The sequence below is a fragment of the Varanus komodoensis genome, unplaced genomic scaffold (assembly GCF_004798865.1).
Source record: "Varanus komodoensis strain SLA01 unplaced genomic scaffold, ASM479886v1 scaffold11, whole genome shotgun sequence".
Lineage (NCBI taxonomy): Eukaryota > Metazoa > Chordata > Lepidosauria > Squamata > Varanidae > Varanus > Varanus komodoensis.
In genome coordinates, this window is record NW_025335317.1 from 12,529,887 (window position 1) to 12,550,396 (window position 20,510).

At 47.1% G+C, this 20,510-nt stretch overlaps 1 protein-coding gene across 3 annotated transcripts in view; it reads right to left on the bottom strand.

Moving 5' to 3' along the window:
• The window catches only part of ANK3 (ankyrin 3), a 254,973-nt gene that overhangs the window by 85,657 nt on the left and 148,806 nt on the right, over positions 1 to 20,510 (bottom strand). For all 3 annotated transcript variants that reach the window (XM_044420391.1, XM_044420389.1, XM_044420390.1), the window contains 7 exons: positions 20,256 to 20,453; positions 18,136 to 18,234; positions 7,798 to 7,896; positions 7,609 to 7,707; positions 6,460 to 6,555; positions 3,717 to 3,789; positions 3,049 to 3,111 (listed from right to left, as the gene is read on the bottom strand). In XM_044420391.1, coding sequence (XP_044276326.1) covers positions 3,049 to 3,111; positions 3,717 to 3,789; positions 6,460 to 6,555; positions 7,609 to 7,707; positions 7,798 to 7,896; positions 18,136 to 18,234; positions 20,256 to 20,453 — 727 coding nt within the window. The remainder of the gene's footprint in view (positions 1 to 3,048; positions 3,112 to 3,716; positions 3,790 to 6,459; positions 6,556 to 7,608; positions 7,708 to 7,797; positions 7,897 to 18,135; positions 18,235 to 20,255; positions 20,454 to 20,510) is intronic.

Consider the following 20,510-nt stretch of genomic DNA (forward strand, 5'->3'; position numbering starts at 1 on the left):
AGCTGCCGCCGCCACCGTTGTTGCCTGCCCTCTTTTCTCTTTAAGGAGATGGGGCGCCATTGCCCATAATAGTGGTCTGGCAGCCGGGAAGGGACCCCGCCAAAGTGGGCCACATCCTCCCTCCCTCCCAGAGGAAGCAGACAGGCAGCAGAGGCTGCACCGCCCTTCGGAAGGCCAACCTTGCTCGGTCCTGTGCGCTGATGCCCTGGGCAGGCACAGCCTTTTAATTCTGCACCCCGTCATTTTGTAGCAGCAAACATTCCTGGCTCCATCACTCATGGGTATAGCATTTGGTGCAGCAGTTCAAATATACAAAGAATATTCACTTTAATAAGCAGCCAGTGCCAGGCATATGGCGAATACTGTTTTGAATCCCCTCTTCATCGAGCAGGAGGAAGCTCAGAGGAAAAAATTCAGTGTGCGGCCTCTTTGGAGCAAAGAATACTGGAAGCTGTAATGACCTGATTTGTGTCTACACAGGCTGAGCAGGTATTGGATAAGTGCAGAAGCCAGAAGTTTCAACTTGTGCAAAGTGTGATGGCCAGATGTGTAACTGGGACCAGAGGGTCTGAACACCTTTGCTGATGTGCTTCTGAGCACGAATCAAGAGGCTGCTTTTGATCTTCAACGCCCCACATAGCTTGTGAATACAACAGTCTCCCGGGCTTGCTGTACCCAAAGCTTAGAATCCGCATCTGAGGCCTTCCTCTGACTGCCCCCTCCAAGGGAGGCCCAGAAAGAGACGATGAGGAGGAAGCCCCCAGTTGTGGAATGGTTTCCCACTGGGGCCTGCCTGGTACCAACACTACCCTCTTTTCAGTGACAGGTCAAAACTGCCCTCTATTCCCAGGCACTTAATGGCATAGGATGGGCTGTATCAGTTGTTTTAATTCGGTGTAGTTTTACTGAAATCCTCTTAGATGTTAGAATGTTTCAAATTTTTCTATATTGGAATTTTAAAACCGTTTTAAATTTGTATATTTTAATTTTATACTGTGTTTTACTGCATTTGTATTTTATTGTATCTTTTTGCATTCTGAGTAATTGTTATGAACCGCGCAGAGAGCTTTGGCTATTGGGCAGTACAGAACTGAACTGAATGAATAAATAGATAAATAAAACGGGGGTGTGGGGAGTGCTCCTTTCCAAGCAACATCAGGCCTAAGCCAACCACAAATTCCTCACATTCAAAGATGATTTATTTACGACTCAGCTTGCTCTCTCCTCACTTCCACGCCTATCACACTGCAGGCATGTGTGACTCAAGGTACTTTTCAAGGGGACCGTCAACCACATGCAGCAAAATTGTGAATTAAGCAAGCAACGGCAAGGAACTGTACAGAGAAGTACTTCCCAACAGAGCCATACTGAGCACACAAACTCTGACCTGTTCTTTGTTATTGCTTTTTAACCCCAGCAATGAAAGCAGTTTTGCTTTCGAACCTGTAAGACCAGCCTTTGAATCAGTAATTCCTGAAGTTGGCACACAGTGAAGACAGATACTGCATATTAAAACAAGACCGTTCACATATCCAGTTTTCTTCCACGATCCCTTCAGTATGTACGATTTTCATCTGTTATAATATACAAACACTTTATTTTTACACAAAGCAGCAGAAGCATAGGAGAAGACCCCAAGCAAGTTAAAGTCGATTTAGTGATGAAAGAAAGCAATCTGGACAGAATCACAGTAATTATGAGAAGAATAATGTTGATTGGTCGTTATTGGTAGGACACTTAATAAGGAATGTTAGTGAAAAAGAAGGCAGCTGCATACACACGACCAGGTACGATTGCTGCTTTACACCGAAGTAAGTCTACAGTCCCAGTGTAGTTATTTTTGCTGCACTCACTGAAAAAGTACAGCGACCTGTCTGGAGTAAGTTACTGAAGATGGTGTAACACACCATCTGCTCTCTTGGTAAAGCACACGCTGCACATGCAAGAGCTCTTGGGTTCAGGGTTTGGCATCTCCAGGTAACAGGGTCTCAGGAAGCCACTGAGAGGAAAGGGGCACCCTTGACGGCCACCCCGAAGACCCTGTGCAACTGTTGCCAGTCTGAGGCAACAGTGCTGGATAAGGACCACTCTTTATCGCCGGTCTGTTCCCAGCTCGAGTCAGCCTGGCTGCAGTGGAAGAAATAAGCAGCAGTCCTTCATAGGAAGGGGCTTCACCTCAAGAAGGGCCCTGCACTTTGTGTATTGACAGAAAGGAGAATTTCACCAGGTGAGGCTTTCCTCTTGAAAGCAAACTCTTGTGAGAACATGCCCCGGTGAAGTCCTTGCATCTTTGCAAAGGTAAGGGGGGCCTTTCTGGACCTGACACTGCTAAGCCAGGGCAACGCTTGTTTTCCTGTTGCCATAGAAAGATCGGGTACGCTCTAGGGGCAGAGCCGTGGTTTAGAGGAAGAGCACCGATTTGGAAGGAAGTCCCAGGTTTGACCCCTGGCATTTCTAGGTAGGGTTGGAAAAGCTCCGGCCTGAAACCTGCTTGCAGAGTTGCTGCCAGCCAGTGTCTAGAACAGTGGGCTACATAGGCTAGGTGGGTGAATAAGGCAGCTAGCCCTTACGATCAGAATCACATGAGAGAACAGCAAGGAGACACTGGCTCTGCTCCCTCTGTCCCAGCCCCACTGCTGTGCACAAGTTGGCCGATGAAGGCTTGTGGTGAGAAGATCAGGGTTCAGAATCACACAGGGAGCCTATGCTCCTGGGACAGGCTACCCGGGACAGCCTCTGCCCTCCGAGGCAGGGTGGTGTGTGGAAGCAGGGATGAGTCGGTGGCGCGTGGGAGCAGGGAGGAGACGGGGGCAGGATGAAGGCAGCAACCGCCTCACGCTGCTCCCCCGCCCCTATCCTGTGGGTGCTAGAGTGGCTGATAAGGGCTAGCAAAACATGAAGAATGGGAAGAGATGCATCTTCCCCAGCATGCAACGGCTTCCTAAAACGGTAGTGTATATGCAGCTTTGATTCATCACGTTAGGATAGAGAAAGAACATGTGGAAGGGCGGAGCCCACTGCAACACCCCCAAATTAAGTCGGAAATACCTTCTTCAACATCTGAAATATATTCACCATCACTGAGAATTTCTGGGGCATTCGCTTTACGAACTGCACAATTTAAGTGAACAAAAGAGGAAGTCAATGAAAAACCCGGACAAAATATTTCATTTCAACAAAGCAGTACAGAGCGTAAACCAGGCGGGATGCCTGCAGCCCTCCAGACTCGGAGGACTTTGGGCAACTTTTGTGGGTTGGAGGAAGTGCGAAGGCAAAGCCTGCCACCCTGCAAAGTGCTTTGATGGCTGATTTCGGCTGCCTAAGTGTGGTGCTTCCAAAGAGGAGAGGAGGCTGAGGCCCCTCAGGATACCTTGCCTTGTGGGGGTGCCTGTTTCCTCCCCTCTCTGCCCCGCAGAATTGTCCTTCCTCACAGTTATATTTGTGACCTTGGAGAAGTAGCCCTTCCTTCTGCACTGGCTGTGAGGTGCAGAACGCATTCCAAGCTCGGAATTCCAGCTCTGACCTCAGAGTGAGTTTCCAAGGTCAGAACAGAGGCTCCAAAAGAATCGTAGGGCACTCTGGATACTGCCCAGTGGACAGAGGGGGGTTCTGTCTCTCGTAATTTTATCCACAAAAATTAAGTTGTCTGGCATGTTTAACATACAGTTATGTTGTAACACACTCTGACACCTTGGGAACAGCTCTGTTATACCTACCTTCATCATCAGACATGTCTAAAACTTCATTCATTGTTTCTGGTACATTCATTTTATGCTTTTCTGTGACAGTCTGTTAAAGACAAAGAAACATTTCAGACTAAAACTAATAATGATCCATGTTGGTAAAACACTTTTTCCTAGCACTTCGCTTAATTACTGTGCTACTTACACCTATGTTGGATGGTAGGTTAGTATTATAATCTAGACAGAGGACTGAGTCTACCTGTTGGAAAAGGGAAGCATTTTGCTTGATCTATATTTTGAAGTGAAAAAAACATAATTCAGATTCTGCAGAAACAAAGTTATTTTTGGACTGCACGCTTCTTTTAGCAAAAAGGCTACATACAACATCCATTCTTTATGGAAATGGTACATGCAGTTGATACTAATACACACATAATAGGACAAATAAATGTACATTTTGTGCATTTTTCCAGAAAAAAGTTATTAAAAGTCCATCCTGTCCATCAGGCTGACTGATGGAGCAAGTATGGTCTGATTGATGCAGCCCCAGCCAAGAAATAAGGTTTCCCTATCAGAGCTCATGTCTGAAGAGCCATAGAAATGAATAAAAACTATACACACCTTTCACATTTAAAGACTTGGCATTACCAAGATAGGCAAACTAACCTTTCTGGATTCCACCAGGATACAAAGCTTCAAGATAGATTAGACCCACAACCAAGAGGTTGCCCTCCCTTGCTCTAGGAACACTTTAAGTCATCCGTATTTTGTCTGTTTTGGAAACTGATAATTCACTTTTATGCTTATAAGTTTTCAAAGCTGTGTACAGCAATTTTAGAAGACGATCTTTAAAATGTAAAAGCCAATAGCAGCAAGAGCTTTTAAACACCATAAAATAGTAAGAATGTTAAATAGCAGGCGGCCACTTATTTAAATAAGAACAAATAACAGTATTGCAATGAGAAAGTACTTCCATAATAGTGCTTGTCATTTATTTATCTGTGCTACTTCTGTACTGCTTAATAGTAAGGAAAACCTCTAAGCAGTTTCCATAGGAATTTATTCAAAACGTGTCCTGCCAATGATTGAGAGGGCTGTGGCTTTTGATGCAAGGAAGCTATCTTCAATCTGTGACAACTGAATCAGTTATCTTCAGTCAGAGATGGAGTCATGCTCAGACAAAGCCTTTCTCTGCACTGGAGAAATTGCTAGGTGGGGGAAATGGCCAAAGCTGAGTTTGTAGTTGCAAACAATTCTTCCCTGCTAGTTAACGATTAATGCATAGTGATGACATTTCCCAGCAGATAAGCTCAGAGGATGAGGACCCTCTCAGCACCTCTGCCATAACTAAATGACATCTGGGAGTGTAGCCCCCCCCCCTTTGAGATCAGGGGGTGCGGCCACATTGTGCTGACATCATTAGGCCCATCAAAGGCTTGGTCATCTGGCCCCTGCCCCAGTTCTGCTTGTCCTCTCCTGTCCCAGAAAGAAACGTTATTGTGAAGAATTTCCATCCCATGGGCAGTATTTTTCACTATTTTCAGCATACAGTTTCACACGAAAACACCAACCACCAATGCAAATGCGCTGCTACGCAGATAATATTCGGGGCTTAAAGCGTTCTGTAGCAACCTTTGCAACAGTCCAGGACAAATGACCCAGTTCTTGAGAAGGAAAACCATGTTTGTTTTTCCCCTCAATTTGGGTTTCCCTTCAGCAGGGTTTTAAGAAGCCCTTTCTTATCCTAGAAGGTGTGGTCTGCAGTGGTAATGTTGCCACAAATTGCCATGTTGGCATGATAAAATACAATCATGCAAGAGGGAGAGGGAGAGGAGAACAGAGAACAAAAGAACAACCCTCCCACCCCAAAGTCAGTGTTGGTTTCTCTTATCTGTGGTTATTCATTCATTGCATTTGCGCCAGAAGGCTCTCTGGGTGGCTCACAGTGCAATCATAACAGTAATACAAATAAAAAATAGAAAATACAGATAAAAATAGATGACAATAGCCAAAATCCTAAAATAAAATAAAATACCATATAAATAGAACAGGAAGATAAACACCATATACACATTAAAACAGCAAGCCAACAAAACAATCAAACATTAAACCAGCAATAATAAACCAATAATCACAATCTAAAAACAGATACTAAATTAAGCAGACTTAACTTGGTGCCAGTCACACCTCTTTTGGACGGGAATGCCAAAGGTGAGGTGCGACGACAGAGAAGGTCCTTTTCCTGGCCAATTCCCCCTCACCTCCATGCCAGCGGAAACCAGCTCACACGGGAAGATGTACTGATATGAAGCAGTATATCAGTATTGTTTTATTTATTGCTGTGAGGAATTGGTGGTGTAGCCATTTTGCCCCTAGACTTCCTTTTTAATAGCCTATTGTCTGCCCTAATGAATCATGCACTGATAGATTGGGCTCCAAATGACAATCATATTGGAGAATGTATTAAATATCCAAGGTAGCACATGCTGCTGCTTAAAGCATAGGGGGTCAACTTGTCCAGCATGGATGATTTCATTAAAAAGTGTCGCAGCTCGCTCCTCTTTCAAGCTTTGTTCTTTTAGGATGATTTTGTGAAACTTTATCTTCTTACAAAAATAACAAGAGGGAGTTTCAGGACTTGGAAATCAAGTTGCTCAACCATGTTCTAGATTGAGCTCTGATTGCATTTTCTGATTATACTGAGTCAAATATATCTCTGACAAAGAGAAAAAAACCCTTGCTGTTGCACAGACTGTTGAAATATAGCTATACTTACAATTGTCGTCATGGTCTCTTCTGTCACTACCTTTAGTGTGTCAACAACAGAAATGTAGCCAAGTCGTTTGGCAATGGCAAGGGCAGTATTCCCATTCTAGACAATGGAAAAGTTCATCAGAAAGATTAACACAACAGGATCTACAGCTAAAGAGACAGCTTGCTAACACTCAACTGACCAGTGCAAGCCATTGATATTGTAATGTTTACATTAGAGGCAATGGAAATCCCATATCTTGCTTCCACTTGCCCAAGGCGAAGTGTCCATTGTTCAGTTTTACTGAAATGCAAACACAGACTTTTGAAGTGGCCATTGCTTAATTTGTAACTACTATGGACAAGAAACTCAACAGCTGGCAAACTGCAAACTGCAGAGCCAATTGCAAGATAAGGGAAAATCTAGAGGCAATTCTTAACAGGATGCAGAAGGCAGAGCAGGAAACATGGAAAGGCAGAGCTCTCCAGAGGCTGTCTACCCTTCAGTGTTACATTTGTTTTATACCACCTCGTCGATCTTGATTTTCTGCATGAAGGATCCAGGCTGTGGTGGTTGAGTGAGTGAGCTGAGAACTCCTTTCCATGCCTCTGCATGGAAGTACACTTGCTAGTGTTTCCTGGGAAGGTAACATGATGGCTAAATTGGTTTGGGTTTGTAATATACTTCTGTCCTTACTTCCACCAGACAACAAACTTCTATCGAGGGCCAAATATAGAGAAGAAATCCAGGACAGGAAGACTCAGAAACATGATATATGATGTTGACACAGAGTGGGAGTTCAGGAGTGACTCGCTAAAGGCTGCTTTTCTTGGGTATAGGGAGAAGCGAGACCTGCAGACAGCTAAGTGGGATGCATTGGGAGAGCCCTTCTTGGAGGAAGAAAGGGTCAATGCCCCCTTCAATGCTTGTTGCTCAGTGGATGTTCCGTTCCTGCTGGCACGGATTCTGTGTTATCCCAGTGTGTCTGCGAGTGTGCAGGCACAGGAGATGCAGGCCTCACTGCACACCCTCATTCCACACCTGCCTTTTTCTTCTCCTGGGATCCCTGAGAAACCCATATATTCGGTCAAAGCGAAGCAGCAGTAGGCAAGGGGTATGAGGGCTAGCAAACCCGCTGCCAACCATTATCTTGGCCTCTGGCCTCTCTCTTACCACAGTAAGTTCATTGGGTGATGCGCCGTTCTGGAGCAGGACGTTGATAATGTGCGTGTGGCCCTGCTGAGCCGCTTGGTGCAACGGGGTGTAGCCGTTCTGGACGGGGGAGAAGGAAGGCGAGAAGGAATGTCAGGAACAGGCCGGGAGCGTCGCAGGGAGGAGCACGACAGGGTGGAGGGCACTCACCTTCGTTTTGGCATTAGCCTTTGCAAACTGCTGCAAGAGGAAATTCACGATCTTAATGTTCCCATAGTGGCAGCCAACGTGTAATGGAGTGTAGCCCATCTGTAATGAATCACACACAAGAGAAAGAGGGCGAATGACTCTCTACTGGAAAAGGTAACATGATGCTTCCTGATCTGCATTTGACCTGCATCTTCTACAACTCTGTAAGTCTGGGGTGGGCAACTGTGGGGGGCCTGAGAGCCAAGTTCCCCCTTCCCCTGCCCACGAGGATGCTGCACAGTCCATGGAGCACCAGGGGGAAAATCAGCAGCAAACCACTCTGTAGTGTACCAGGAGTGAAAATTAGCTTGTCTTCAGGCTGAATCTGACTTCTTTAGTGCTATGGGCACTAAAACTCTCTCCCTCTCTCTCCCTGTGTGTGTGTGTGTGTGTGTGTGTGTGTGTGTGTGTGTGTGTGTAAGAGAGAGAGAGAGAGAGAGACTGGGTAGGGGGTGTTTCCTGCTGCCAGATTTGGTGGTGTAACTGTGTGAGGGGGTTTCATGTGTCGACCACTCCTGCTGTAAATGACAGGCATAGGGAAGCTGGAGGAGGTGCACAGACCCAAGTACATATGCAATAAAAAAGAGCAAGCATTTCATGTGAGATGTTTAACCATGCACAGAAAATATTCATGGCATGGGTCATTGCTGGGGGCCATTTTTAATTTGATTCTGTTCCTTCCTGCAAAAATAGACATTTGCCTTTCATAATGAAAATAGGAGGTGCATCATGCAAAGCTAGAGGCTATCTTATTATTTTGGTTTTAAAGCTGGTTTTGGTTTCACCTTCACAGGCCACCAACTACACAGCACGATATGTACACATATTTCTTTTTGTGATGCTTATCTATTATACGTACTTGACATAATGTTGAACTCAATCAAATACAGAGGCTTCAGAAAAACAACTCATTAAGGCAAGCAAGAAAGCAGTGGGAGTCAAACCTCTCATTAAAACTATTTGAAATATCAGTTATAATTGAGATTTCAAACTGTGAGCATGATTTTTTAAAGTTTCTTACAATAAAAATAGTATAACAAGACACTAGAATGAATAATTGCTAGAAACCCAGCAGTGCCTCCGTGCAATGTTTCTGGGGCCACAACCAAGGAAGCCCTGCTGCTCACATTTCACAATTCTCACCTCCCTCACTGAAAGGCTGTTCCCAAAGCCAGTGCAGTGAGGTTGGACAGAGAGCTGCACTTTGAACAGGAGGAACTGGGTTTAAAGTCTTGTGAAGCTTCAGGGAGAATTTGGGCACCAGACACTACTTCTTAGCATAACTTTCCACAAAAGATTGTTGCATACCAGCCTGATCTCCTTGGCGGAAGGACAGGTTAAATGTGTGATAACAACAGACAGGTTAGGAAGAAGGGTGGCCCTTTCATGCAATGCCTGTACATCATGTCCATCACCCTGGAGCCTATATTTCTTGGGATGTGTCTTTCATGTACTAACACATATCGTGATATTATCATATATACAAAGAGTGAATCCAAATCGTCAAGCTCTGGTTCTTTCGTACCCAAAATGGACATCTTCTCCTTCCCCCACAATACTTGGACCCTGGGTTATCCCAGTGACACTGATTGGTGGGAGATTCAGGGCAGATAAAAGGAAATGTGCTTTACACAGTGCACAGTTGCATTATGGGATTCATTGCCACGGGAAGTAGTGATGGCCACCAACTTGGATGGCTTTAAATGGGGGTTGTACAAATTCACGGAGGAGGAAGAGGAGGGTATCAATGGCTACTTGCCTTGCGGGCCACAGGCTACCTCTGTTAGGAGAGGTGGTATGCCAGCATACATCAGTTCCCGGGGAGCTTAGGCAGATGGAGCGCTCAAGCCCATCCTGCCTGAAGGATTCTGTGGCAACTGGTTTGCCACTGCACAAATGGGGTGCTGGACCAGATGGACTACTGGTCTGATCTGACTGGCGTGGTTTTTCCAGTGTTCAGAAATCCTAAGTAGAAGAATACTTAGGGAGAAAAGCCAGGGCATGAATGACCCAGGGAGAACCAAGCATGATTGGTAGCCTCAGAATGCAGCCTGCTGGTTGGAAAGGTAGGATGGAAGACAGAAAAACAGAGGAGCTGGTGAACAGAACAGAGTCCTGAACAAAAGCCCTCTATGCTGGAACATTTTATCCTGCCAAATGGATTCAAATAAGTAGACCATTCCTTTCTAAACAGTGCGAGCACTGTTGCTCTCGTTTAAGATGCAGCTGGGTCACCTGGGCCCATGGGCAGCTCTGCGTGGGGGTGGGAGGGGCAGCCGCCACACCAATTGTGGCGGGGAGATCGTCTTGCACGTGGCATGGCATGGCTCCGCGCTGCCAAGTGTGCACACGGCCCACTGCTGCTCTCGCTGGCGCTCTCAGTCGCCTACTGAGCACTTGTTCTGCCTGCTACCCTGCCAGCTCCATCAGACGCGAAGCACAGCGGCATCAGCCCAACACGTCCCTTTCAACACCCCACATATGAGCAGCTGCACCATTTCCATAATTTCCCAAAGCTGCACTTGCACTTGAAGGTGCACACCTGTGAAAAGAGCCTTTCTGAAAATTGTCCCTCATCCGTTCTGTATTTCCACACTTTAGCCTATAGGGGAAAATGTGCATTTCAAAACTGAAATTGCCATTTTTCCCTATGCAATTTCCCTGTATTTTCCATAGGAAAAAATGGCACACTTTTAAAACTGCACACGTTCCCATTTGTTGTTGTTGTTATTCCTGATTCCAGAGAGAGAGAGAGAGAGAGAGAGAGAGAGAGAGAGAGAGAGAGAGAGGATGTTCAAATACAATGGTAAATTAGTCTTCAAGGAAGAATTTTGGAGAATTGCAATGAATTTGAAGGCTACAAGATTGCCCAGCCCTACTCAGCTGGTCTGGACTGAAATACATGGACTAGATACCTAAGATGCCCTATTGTTTTCCAAGGGAAGTGAGGGGCAGGTGACATTTGCACGTGAGCATGCACAATAAAGCTCAAACATTCATTTATCGAAAGCAAACATGGAAGACCACAATTTGGAATGAAGCAACAATGGAAGGCAAGAGATTCTTAACCCTTTGACAGTCTTTCTGATATTAACATTAACATTCTCTCAAATCACTCTAACTGCCTCTCAGGAGCCCAAATCAGGCCCGTCTTAACGCATGGGCCTGATGGCACTTGCCCGTGGGCCCCATACTAATCTGTGCATGTTAACCCTTGGAAAATTGGAAAACTTCCAAAACTAACAGTAGTTGTAGTTGTCGTAGGGGCCCCAGTGCACTGCTTTGCCCGGGGCCCATCATGCTGTTAAGGCGGCCCTGGCCCAAATGCACCTTCTACAGAGTAACCATGCAACAGGAACACTGTGGGAAGAAAAGCAAATTTTGAGCAGCAAAATTTCCCCCTCTTGCTGCTGCTTTTCTACTCAAAATGGTAGCCTCCCAAGCTTGCTTCTCATTTAAAAACAAAATCTGGCAGGCTGTAATCTGTATTTTCTCTTTAAAGTTATGGAAAAAGATGCACCAGAGCAGAGCTGGAAGCTGCAGGATTTCAGCTCTGGGGTGAAAGCAGGCGAGAAGCTGCTATTAACCCAATGGGGATGGGTGTGGGGTGCACAAACAGAAGGCACTGCAGGCTGGCGCTCTCTCAGCATCAGGTCCAGCCCCTGCCTTAGTTCTCCTTCTGAGTTTTCTGTGGAGTTAGAGGCACATGATTTTCCACCTTGTGCCGAACGCTCAGATCATGATGCATCATGACTGAGACTCAGGCTGTTCTCAGCCACATAAGCCAAGAATACTCTCTGGAAATTCCTTGCCGTACACCTGCTCCGTGATGGCTCATGCACCTGTCCAAGGTGTAGCTACATGAGGAAGGCACTGATCAGGTGATGCATCCAGACTCTTTCATCCAGTGACGAGCCGGATCCTGCTTCCCCAGCAGCAGAAGCTGCAGCAGGGGGCCGGGCCAGTCAGTCCAGGCCGTGTGGAAGCACTTTAGCACGCAATTGCAGCTCATCCAGACAGCAGGAACAGCGCCGGTTAAATTTTTATCGTGTCACTGTGTGGGTGGATCTATTAAAAGCAACAGATCAGCACAAGGCTGGTGGACATGCAGAGCCCTAGAAAGAAGAGCATTACGCCTGACTGGCACGCATGAGCAGCTGAAAACACAGGAGGCAGCGGCATGGGAGAATTCAATGCTGTACCTAGTTAGGCAAAAGTACACAGAACTTCAGTCCACCCCACTCAACCCACGGGATATCAGGTGTGCACTGGAAACAGCAACTGTGCTTCTGGATCCCTGCCAGGAAGGGGCAGCTCAGCTGGGTGTGTGTGACAATGATCAGAAAACTATCAGTGGGGAAAGGGTTAAAATCCCCCTGTGTTCTGGTCAAATGTGCATCCTTTCACATCTTTGTTTCAGCAACAAAATACGGCTATTTTACAGGTCACGCGGCTGTTCCCCAATCTGGGATCTCTGATTTTGCCTCTCTCTACCGTCACTGGGGAGGGCACTGGTGGGGAGAGAGGATGCAAGTCGGAACATGCTCTTCCACCCCACGACTGCAGTTAAGAACAGAATGGCTCGCTCATGCTGCTGCCAGAATCCTTTAAAGCAGCCTCCCCAGTCTGCAGGGCCATCCCAGCTGGGGATGATGGGTGCTGTAGTCATTCTGGGGTGCTGGGGATGCTGGGAACTGTAGTCGTTTTTTGACTGCCAAAGGATTCCACAATACTTGAATTACGTAGAATTATTCCTCGCAGTTGTTTCCTTTTCCCAGTATCAGTTGCAGATAGCTATGAAAACAAAACACTGGCCTCAAGGGAGACGCGGGATTCATGGACTTCACTGCATTGCCCTCTTTCCAGCAGGGCTACCAAGATCGTGGTGGCGAGTGGGTAAATGCACGCAATGGGGGAGCAAGGCTGGCCTCAGGACAAGAGTCCGGGGCCCTCAAATGGCTGCACAGTGAGCAAATGCTCCAGGCATCAGCACTGCGCTCAGCACGAGCCAGGGTGGGCCACCGGGGCCGGAACTGGCTGCTGCGGCGTTCCCTGTGCCATGAGCCGAGGCCCCTCCTTTGAGCAACCGCCAGCCACAGACCGTCTTTCTCGCAAAATGATCTGTACTGCTCCTAAGTACAGATCACCCAGAACGGATCTCCGAGCATGCACAGAGTGGTTTGTTGAAGCCCACCTAGCGCTTGCCTCCAGGAACTCTCCTTAGGAGCATGCCTGGGCCCCATCCCCTCGGAGAAACTGAGCACGTCTCTTCTCCGTGTACGGCTCCTGCCTCAGATGATGCCTCGCCAGGGGGTTGAGAGTGGGGAGGATGGTCTATGCCTGAGAATTCCTCATCCTCAGAGACCCCTCCCACTGGCTGTACATCTTGGTTGTTCCCAGAAGCTGCCTGGCCCGGCCCGGCCCGGCAAAGGATCTGGCCTTGAGATAATCCCCTCCACCTCCTACATTGCAGAGTCTTGACAGAACACATCCTCCCCAGTCCCATCGTGAGCTAATTCACATTCTGATTCTGAATCATCTGGAATGCAGCCAGCAGTCCAGAAGAATTACTACTACCAAAAGGAGCTCAGGCTTGGACTTCAGCCTGGCAGGACTAGGGTGGGAGTGGGTTCCAAGGGGAGGGAACTCTTGGGGAATCCAAGCGACCTGTCAGTCTCCGGGCCCGTGGCCTCAGCCTGAAGCACCGACAGCATTGCTACGTGGAGGGGGATCTTAGCGATCGTGTGCAGCACACGTTTACGAAGCATTAGAGAAAAGACTGCCATTTTGGCTTCCTCGTCCCAGGCCTTTGTTTCCCTCAATGCTAATGTCCTAGGAAAGGGGTTTGGGAAACCTCCAAAGCAACAAAAGTGAGAGGCACCCGCAGATTATCCTTAAAAGCCAGTATCTCGCCCTGCCTCATCAGCCTGCATTAAGATAACATCTCTTCATCCTGAAGAAACTTGTTTTCTCAGAACTGGGAACTCATGAAGGGCATAGTTCACAAGAGGGTCAAAGTGATCTGATATTTTCCTGTGCAGAAATGCATTAAATATGCAACCAAACCACACTTACAATCACACCCTAATTATCAATTTCAGGATATGCACATACTATTTATTAGTTATGCTTTGATGGGAAACTGCTCATTCAGTGGCAGAGCCTTCTTTTATAGGCACTGGGCTCACTTGCATATATGCCTCTATGCACCTTTCTCATTCATTTCTGCACATGAAAGAAATGATGCTGGACCTGTTCTGTTTGTATGACCTCTGAAAAGAATAATCAGGCTGTGTCTTTCCTAAAAGGAATAGCAGTATTCTGCCTAGCCACTCTGGAAGAGAATATGACACTGATTCCGGCAGAACGTGGTTCTGACTAATGGAAACTAAGAGTGGGTTAGCACAACAAGTGGGTTAGCACAACAAGCCACAGTGGTTTCTTGTGTAGGCTGGTCTGGTGTGTTGCCTGAACCCTGTCATGGTATTCCAGCATGCTACGCTTGGGTTACAGCAACCACAATAAGAATCAGTGGTCTGTTCTGTGGTTTCCACGCTTTGCCACGGTTTCTCTGACTGTCGGAATCTTGCACTGTGGTATCCATGGTCCTGGAATGCAGCTACGACAGAGTCCCTGCAAAGAGCAGCAGCTGCGGGAGCTCCTTGGGCCATCTGGCATGGGACTGAATTTCAGGAGTGGTGGCTGATGGGGTATGTGGCAACAGCAGAAGGACTAATAAAGCAGGGTGGAAACCACACTCGCGTAGATACTACTTAATTTTCCGACCAGCACTTCCAGGCAAAAACCCATACACTGTGGAAGCTGTGCAGGACAGCTTATTCTGATATGTGAACCCAGCCTATGAGCAGGTTGCTTAGGTCACACATTTAGCATATAGCTTTGATGTATGTCAGGGAATGAATACAAGTCTGTCCCACACACCCTCCATCTCTGTATGGGACTTTTAATAAGTTCCACAGTCTACATGCATAAATGCCTGTTAGAGCTGGCCCGTCTTACACAATCCATCCAATGTGGAAAATGAGGCAGCCTTTACCTGTTACCTGATCTGCATATAAATAAAAATCTAATTGTATGCAAAAATATGTATATAGCTGTCAACTGATTAAAGAATTTAAGCTGATTATCCCCCTTTAATCCATTACAGCACTACTAAACACACTGATGAGTTGCTTTTCTGCAAGGCTACATTCAAAATAAAATGAAAAACACACTAAAAGTGCAATCTAGAAAACAAGACAATTAACTCATGTTAAAATTAAATACTTCTAATTAAGCAATTAAATTTAAGCAAGTTCTCATATTAAAACAACCTCCTCTTAGCTGCCTTTTTGAGATACTGAAGGAAGTGTGGGACAGATTGTAATCAAAGCAAAACCTGCCACTCATGGTGATAAAGCAAAGCAGTTATTCCTATTTTGATTTTCACTCCAAATTTAACTAGCACTGGAAATGCCTTAAACCCCCTAAACCCGCATTTAGTTTGCAGCCTCGCCAGTCAAAATGGGTCAAACCGGCGTTCATCCTGCAGGAAAGCAATCCTGTGGTGCTAGAGGTGTGGTACAGTTGGGGCTGGTTCTGTGATTGTACAGCGGCCACATCCCAAATCCTGACCAGGTGTTCAATCTGTTCAATTTCCCCCCGTTCTATTTCTCTCCCTACCCTCTCCAGTCCTATCAACCTCTACGAGAATAGCCAGTCCCAGAGCGAGTCCTGTCTGCGACTCAGGATCTTTTGGATCCACTCCCCAGAATGCCCAGTTTGGGCCTCCAATGCCAGCAAGATCGCAGAGGGTGCAAGACTTGTGTGGGGTGTGGAGGAGACCTCCAGCTCATGGGCCTCTCCGCCTGCCCGCATAGCTGTGCTTCTGCGGCACCCCATAACCTCTTAGCCATGCCCTCGGGAATGTGCACGGGCCATTTCAATCTTAGGGGGTTATTTTCCCTAATAAACTGATCAAAGGTTTCAGCCTGCGTGGATCACAAGAAAGGTGCAGGGCTGACTCACGCGAGTTCCAGGCGGAAAATGGACCGTGCCAGCTAACTTGTGGCTAAACACAGATGCTGAATGGCGTAGCTATTTGTAGACTCTCTCCCCCCTCCTCCCGCTTTCCACCCAAGGATTTTACTACTACGGGGAATAGCTGTGTCATTGCGTTTTATGAGTCCGTAATCTGCTTCCTAACCTTGGATAGGCGGGCGAGGGCAGGTAATTATTACTGTGGCATGCTTTCCCCCACTGCCACAGTCAGAAGTCCGACAACTCTTTCATTATAACGTCCGGCCAGCCAGGTTGGGCGCTGCTGTCTACTGAAAAGTTGGTGACAGACCTCCGGTCCCTTACGACGCAGCTGGGCTGGGAGACCACCCACACTGCCATCCCCAGATGGCTCATTTGGCGGCCTCTGCAGCGCCAGGTAAGAGCTGAGCCTGCGGTGCTTCATTTTCAGAGCACTGGAACAACAATGAAGAGGGACAGCTAGTCTTTTGCACTTTTGCTTGTGCAGGGAAAGAAGGCCCCCTGCAGGATGGCCTAAAATTAACATGGTCCAAGGCAGGGAATTTGTCCAAGGCAATATTCATGACACCAGCTTGATTTCTGGAGCGTGTCTTGAGATCTGCAACCCGGTCAGCATCTTACTACCCAGTTCTCTCCTAGGAAATTGGGATCCCCATTCAAGAAGTCCTCCGCCTGTTCCAACACGTCAACAGCCTTCACAAAGACAACGCTAGAGCTGCATCCAATTTCAGTTTGGCGCAGGGAGGCAAAACTCCGTTGATTGGGGTGGATGGAGGGCTTATAAGAACAGAGGAAGCACCTAATGCTGAGTCAGACCATTCCTCCTCCTAGTCTGGTATTATCGTCATGGACAGGCAAATGCATTCCTTCATGGGTTTCAGGCAAGACTATTTTCTAAGCTTGTCTGTAGATGCTGAGAACTGAATCTGGGCCCTTTTGCACACAGCAGCCTCCCCCGACCTGGCAACCTGCAGAGGCATGTGGACCACAACTCCCAGAATTCCCACCCAGCAGAGCTATTGACTGGGAATTCTGGGTGCTGCAGTCCAAATGTGTGCGAGGCTGGCACACAGAGCTGGTAGCTATGGTCCTCTCTCTAGCATTGGCAGTGGCATCCTTTCCGCCTTAACTTATGTTCTTGGGATCGAGGGAGTGCAGAATGGTGCCAACACATTAAACTATTTGAAAGAAAAAGGAAATTGCTTGCTTAGCACCCACTGAAAATGGTAAGCCAACTCAACAAACTGTGGGAAATTAAGACCCCCCCACACACAAATCTCCACCCCCCCCCCACACACAAACTATCTGTCAATGGGATGGCCATTTGTGCTTAGCCCTATATGGTTTGCAGCTGGAGAGTGAACTAGCTCCAATGGGAAGCACTGCACATGGCAACAGTGACACACGCGTTGGTGACTTCCTTCCTGCCTTGACTTCTGTAACGCGCTCTACGTGAGGCTGCCCTTGAAGATGGTCCGGATACTTCAATTGGTTCAAAATAGAGCTGCCAGGCTGCTGACGGGAACTGGACGTTATGTTCACATGACTCCAGTCCTCCGTCAGCTTCACTGGCTTCTCATTGAAGTCCGGGCCCAATTCAAGGTGTTGGTGATGACCTATAAAGCCCTTAACGGCTTGGGTCCTGGTTACCTGAAGGAGCGCTTACGTCCATATATGCCCAGCCGCCCCCTGAGATCAGCGGGAGAGGCCCTCCTCTGGGAGCCCTCAGTGAAGGAAATTAGGAGGGTAGGTACTCGGAGGAGGGCTTTCTCTGTGGTGGCGCCCAATCTATGGAATGGGCTCCCCAGAGAGGTCTGCCTGGCGCCGTCGTTATTTGCTTTTTGGCGCCAGGCGAAGACCTTTTTATTTAAACGTCACTTTAATTGTTAATATTATTTGCTTATTTTATCTGGCCAGGGCAACTTATTTTATATTGTTAATTTGTTTATATTTTGAATGTATTATATTTTAATGTTTTGTGTGCCACCCCAAGGCTTCGGCGAATGGGGCGGCATAGAAATTTTCTAAATAAATAAATAAATATATAAATGGTGGGAAGCAACATGCTCATTCTCTGCAGCTCTATCCATAATCTGACTGCACACAGGCGTTCCTCCTTTGTACAAAAGATGCCTTGCAGAAGCCATAAAGAAAGAAGCAATTTCCAACTTGTCATGGGAGGATGTGATTTTTGCTGCCATGAAGCTGCTGCTGCTTCTCCGGCTATATTTAAGAAAGGCAGCGCAGCCCCAAACTTACCTTGGTCTGAACATCCACAACCGCACCCTGGTTCACGAGGACCTCTGCAACATTGACGCGGTCCTCTTGCGCAGCGAGATGAAGCGGAGTCAGGCCACTCTGCAAACCAGGGTCAACATGTGAGTTTTGGGCAGAAGAGAGACAGCACTCCAAGTTAACAGTACAAGTACAAACTGCTTGGAGAGTCCATTTTATGAATGAGGAAAAATAATAGATGCCTTTTGATTCTCGGCAAGAGTTGGCTCTTACCTGAAACTTCACAAGGGGCCAGCATAAAACATCCCTGTGGTTTGCCAGCGCTTTCTCTGAATGTCCAGTTACATGTTACGCTAATAAATGAGCAGAAGGCACTGTAGCCGTCCCACTGCCTTATTTCTTAAAAGCAAGATCACTGTGGTGTAACGATGGGATAAATTGTACTCTGTCCAGCGTGGACACCTCAAAGTTTGTTCATTTTTTCCTGGTCGTTTAACTCGGTAAGAAGGAGGCTGTTCGAGAGCATCACAAGTCATGTTCATACTCCACAGGTTCTCTTGCAACACACAACCCAGAGTAATACTGCCACTTAGCTTTTCAACTGTTTCAAATTGTTCACATATGTTCTTCTCAACACTATGCAAAAATTCTGCGTATCTAGTGATATTATCGGACATGCACGTCTTTTTCCCTTTCCCTACCCTGCCCCACCTTTTGTCTTTTTTGTTGATAACGTAGCTGGCACAGGTATCGGCACACTGTGACAGATTTATGAGCATGCTCTTGAGCAACTTCCTTCCTCACGGACCCAAATAGCTCCCATAAACCAACGTCCAGCTGACCGTCTCTTTACATGGTTCATTGACCTGGACTTGCCACCAGTCCAAGACAGCTCGAAATCCAGATGTGTAGAACACCTGCATTTTGCTTGGACAACAGCTGGCCCCGGCCCCAAAGTGTTGACATTTTGACTGGAAACCTGCAGCAGTTAGATTTCCACACCTCACCCAAAGATATACGTGTTTGCAGGCAAACACACACACACACACACACACACCATCCAATGTTTCAGAACAGCACCACAACATCCAAACATTCCTCTTCCCTTTTAGCTAAATGGCTAGTTCAAGTCTAATGTCCCTGCTATAAACAAACAATCAAACACACACGTCTGTAGCAAGATGAGTTATTTAGCTGCTTTTGCAAAATGAACCTGCCCACATAGGAACAGAGTGAGTCAGAAGGGACTTCCTGGGACATCTAGTCTGACCCCTGGCTCCAGCTGGTTCCACTCATGACATGCCTACCATGTGCATGTCTAGCCGATCCTTAAACTCCCTCAGCAGTGGGGCTTCAACCACCTCTGGTGGTTGGTACAATCTGACCAACAATGCTGCCTAGTGGAGCATGCATGAAGCAACACTCAAGAAGGATGATGCAGGACTAACCTAGAAGGAATCTCTTCCTGTACTGATCTCCTCTCCAAGTAGAGTTTCCATCATTGTCACTCTCTTGAAAAAGTGCATTGCTTTGCTGGGTTCAGCCAAGGGTCCATCTGCCTCAGCTTCAACAGCAGCCAGCCAGAAACCTACCAGGGCTCATTAAACAGGGTACCTCTAACTTTTTCATTGCACTTGGGCTGTGAAATTGCATAGGACATGTGGGAACCTGGAACAAGGGGCAGGGGAAGGGAGATGCCTACCTACAGCTGGACTTCTGGTAGTCTATGGCTTGCTGTATCATGAAGGCAACCATCTCCAACATACAGAGCTTTTGGCTGGAGCATTCTCTTCTGTGTACAGTCTATATATACTACCAGACCCATTTGCCCCCATAAGATTGTGAAATGCAATAGCTTCCCTGGGAGCCTAGCTTCTGCCCATCCTTCTAGCTCGAATGTGCTTGCAGATGGCTTCCAAGTGGGTAATGAATCACAAACTACCCCAAATACAGGCTACCGGAACACCTTTGTGAGAAAACGCTTGCTAGGAATTAGACCGGCATTACGCCCAATGGACAAAAGCAAGGTGTGCTCCACAGCAGGGCAGCCCTGATTCTGTTCGCTCGACTGCACACCAGGAACACGCGCAGTCCTGAGGAAGCTCAGCAGAGGTCCTTGCAGGAACGTCAGCGAGCAAAATTACCTTGTTGCTAAGATTCACATTGGCGTTTCTGGTGAGAAGCAGTGACACCATGTCTACGTGGCCCTCCTGGGACGCGAGGTGGACGGGAGCAATGCCCTGCCTGGTCACAGCATTTGCATCAGCACCATATTCCAGCAACGTGGTCGCTATGTCCATCTGGTTCTTCTTGGCCGCTATGTGCAGTGGGGTGTAACCATTCTGTCGACACAACAACATCGGGTTATCCGCTTATTCTGCAACGCCTGGAAAAGCGAT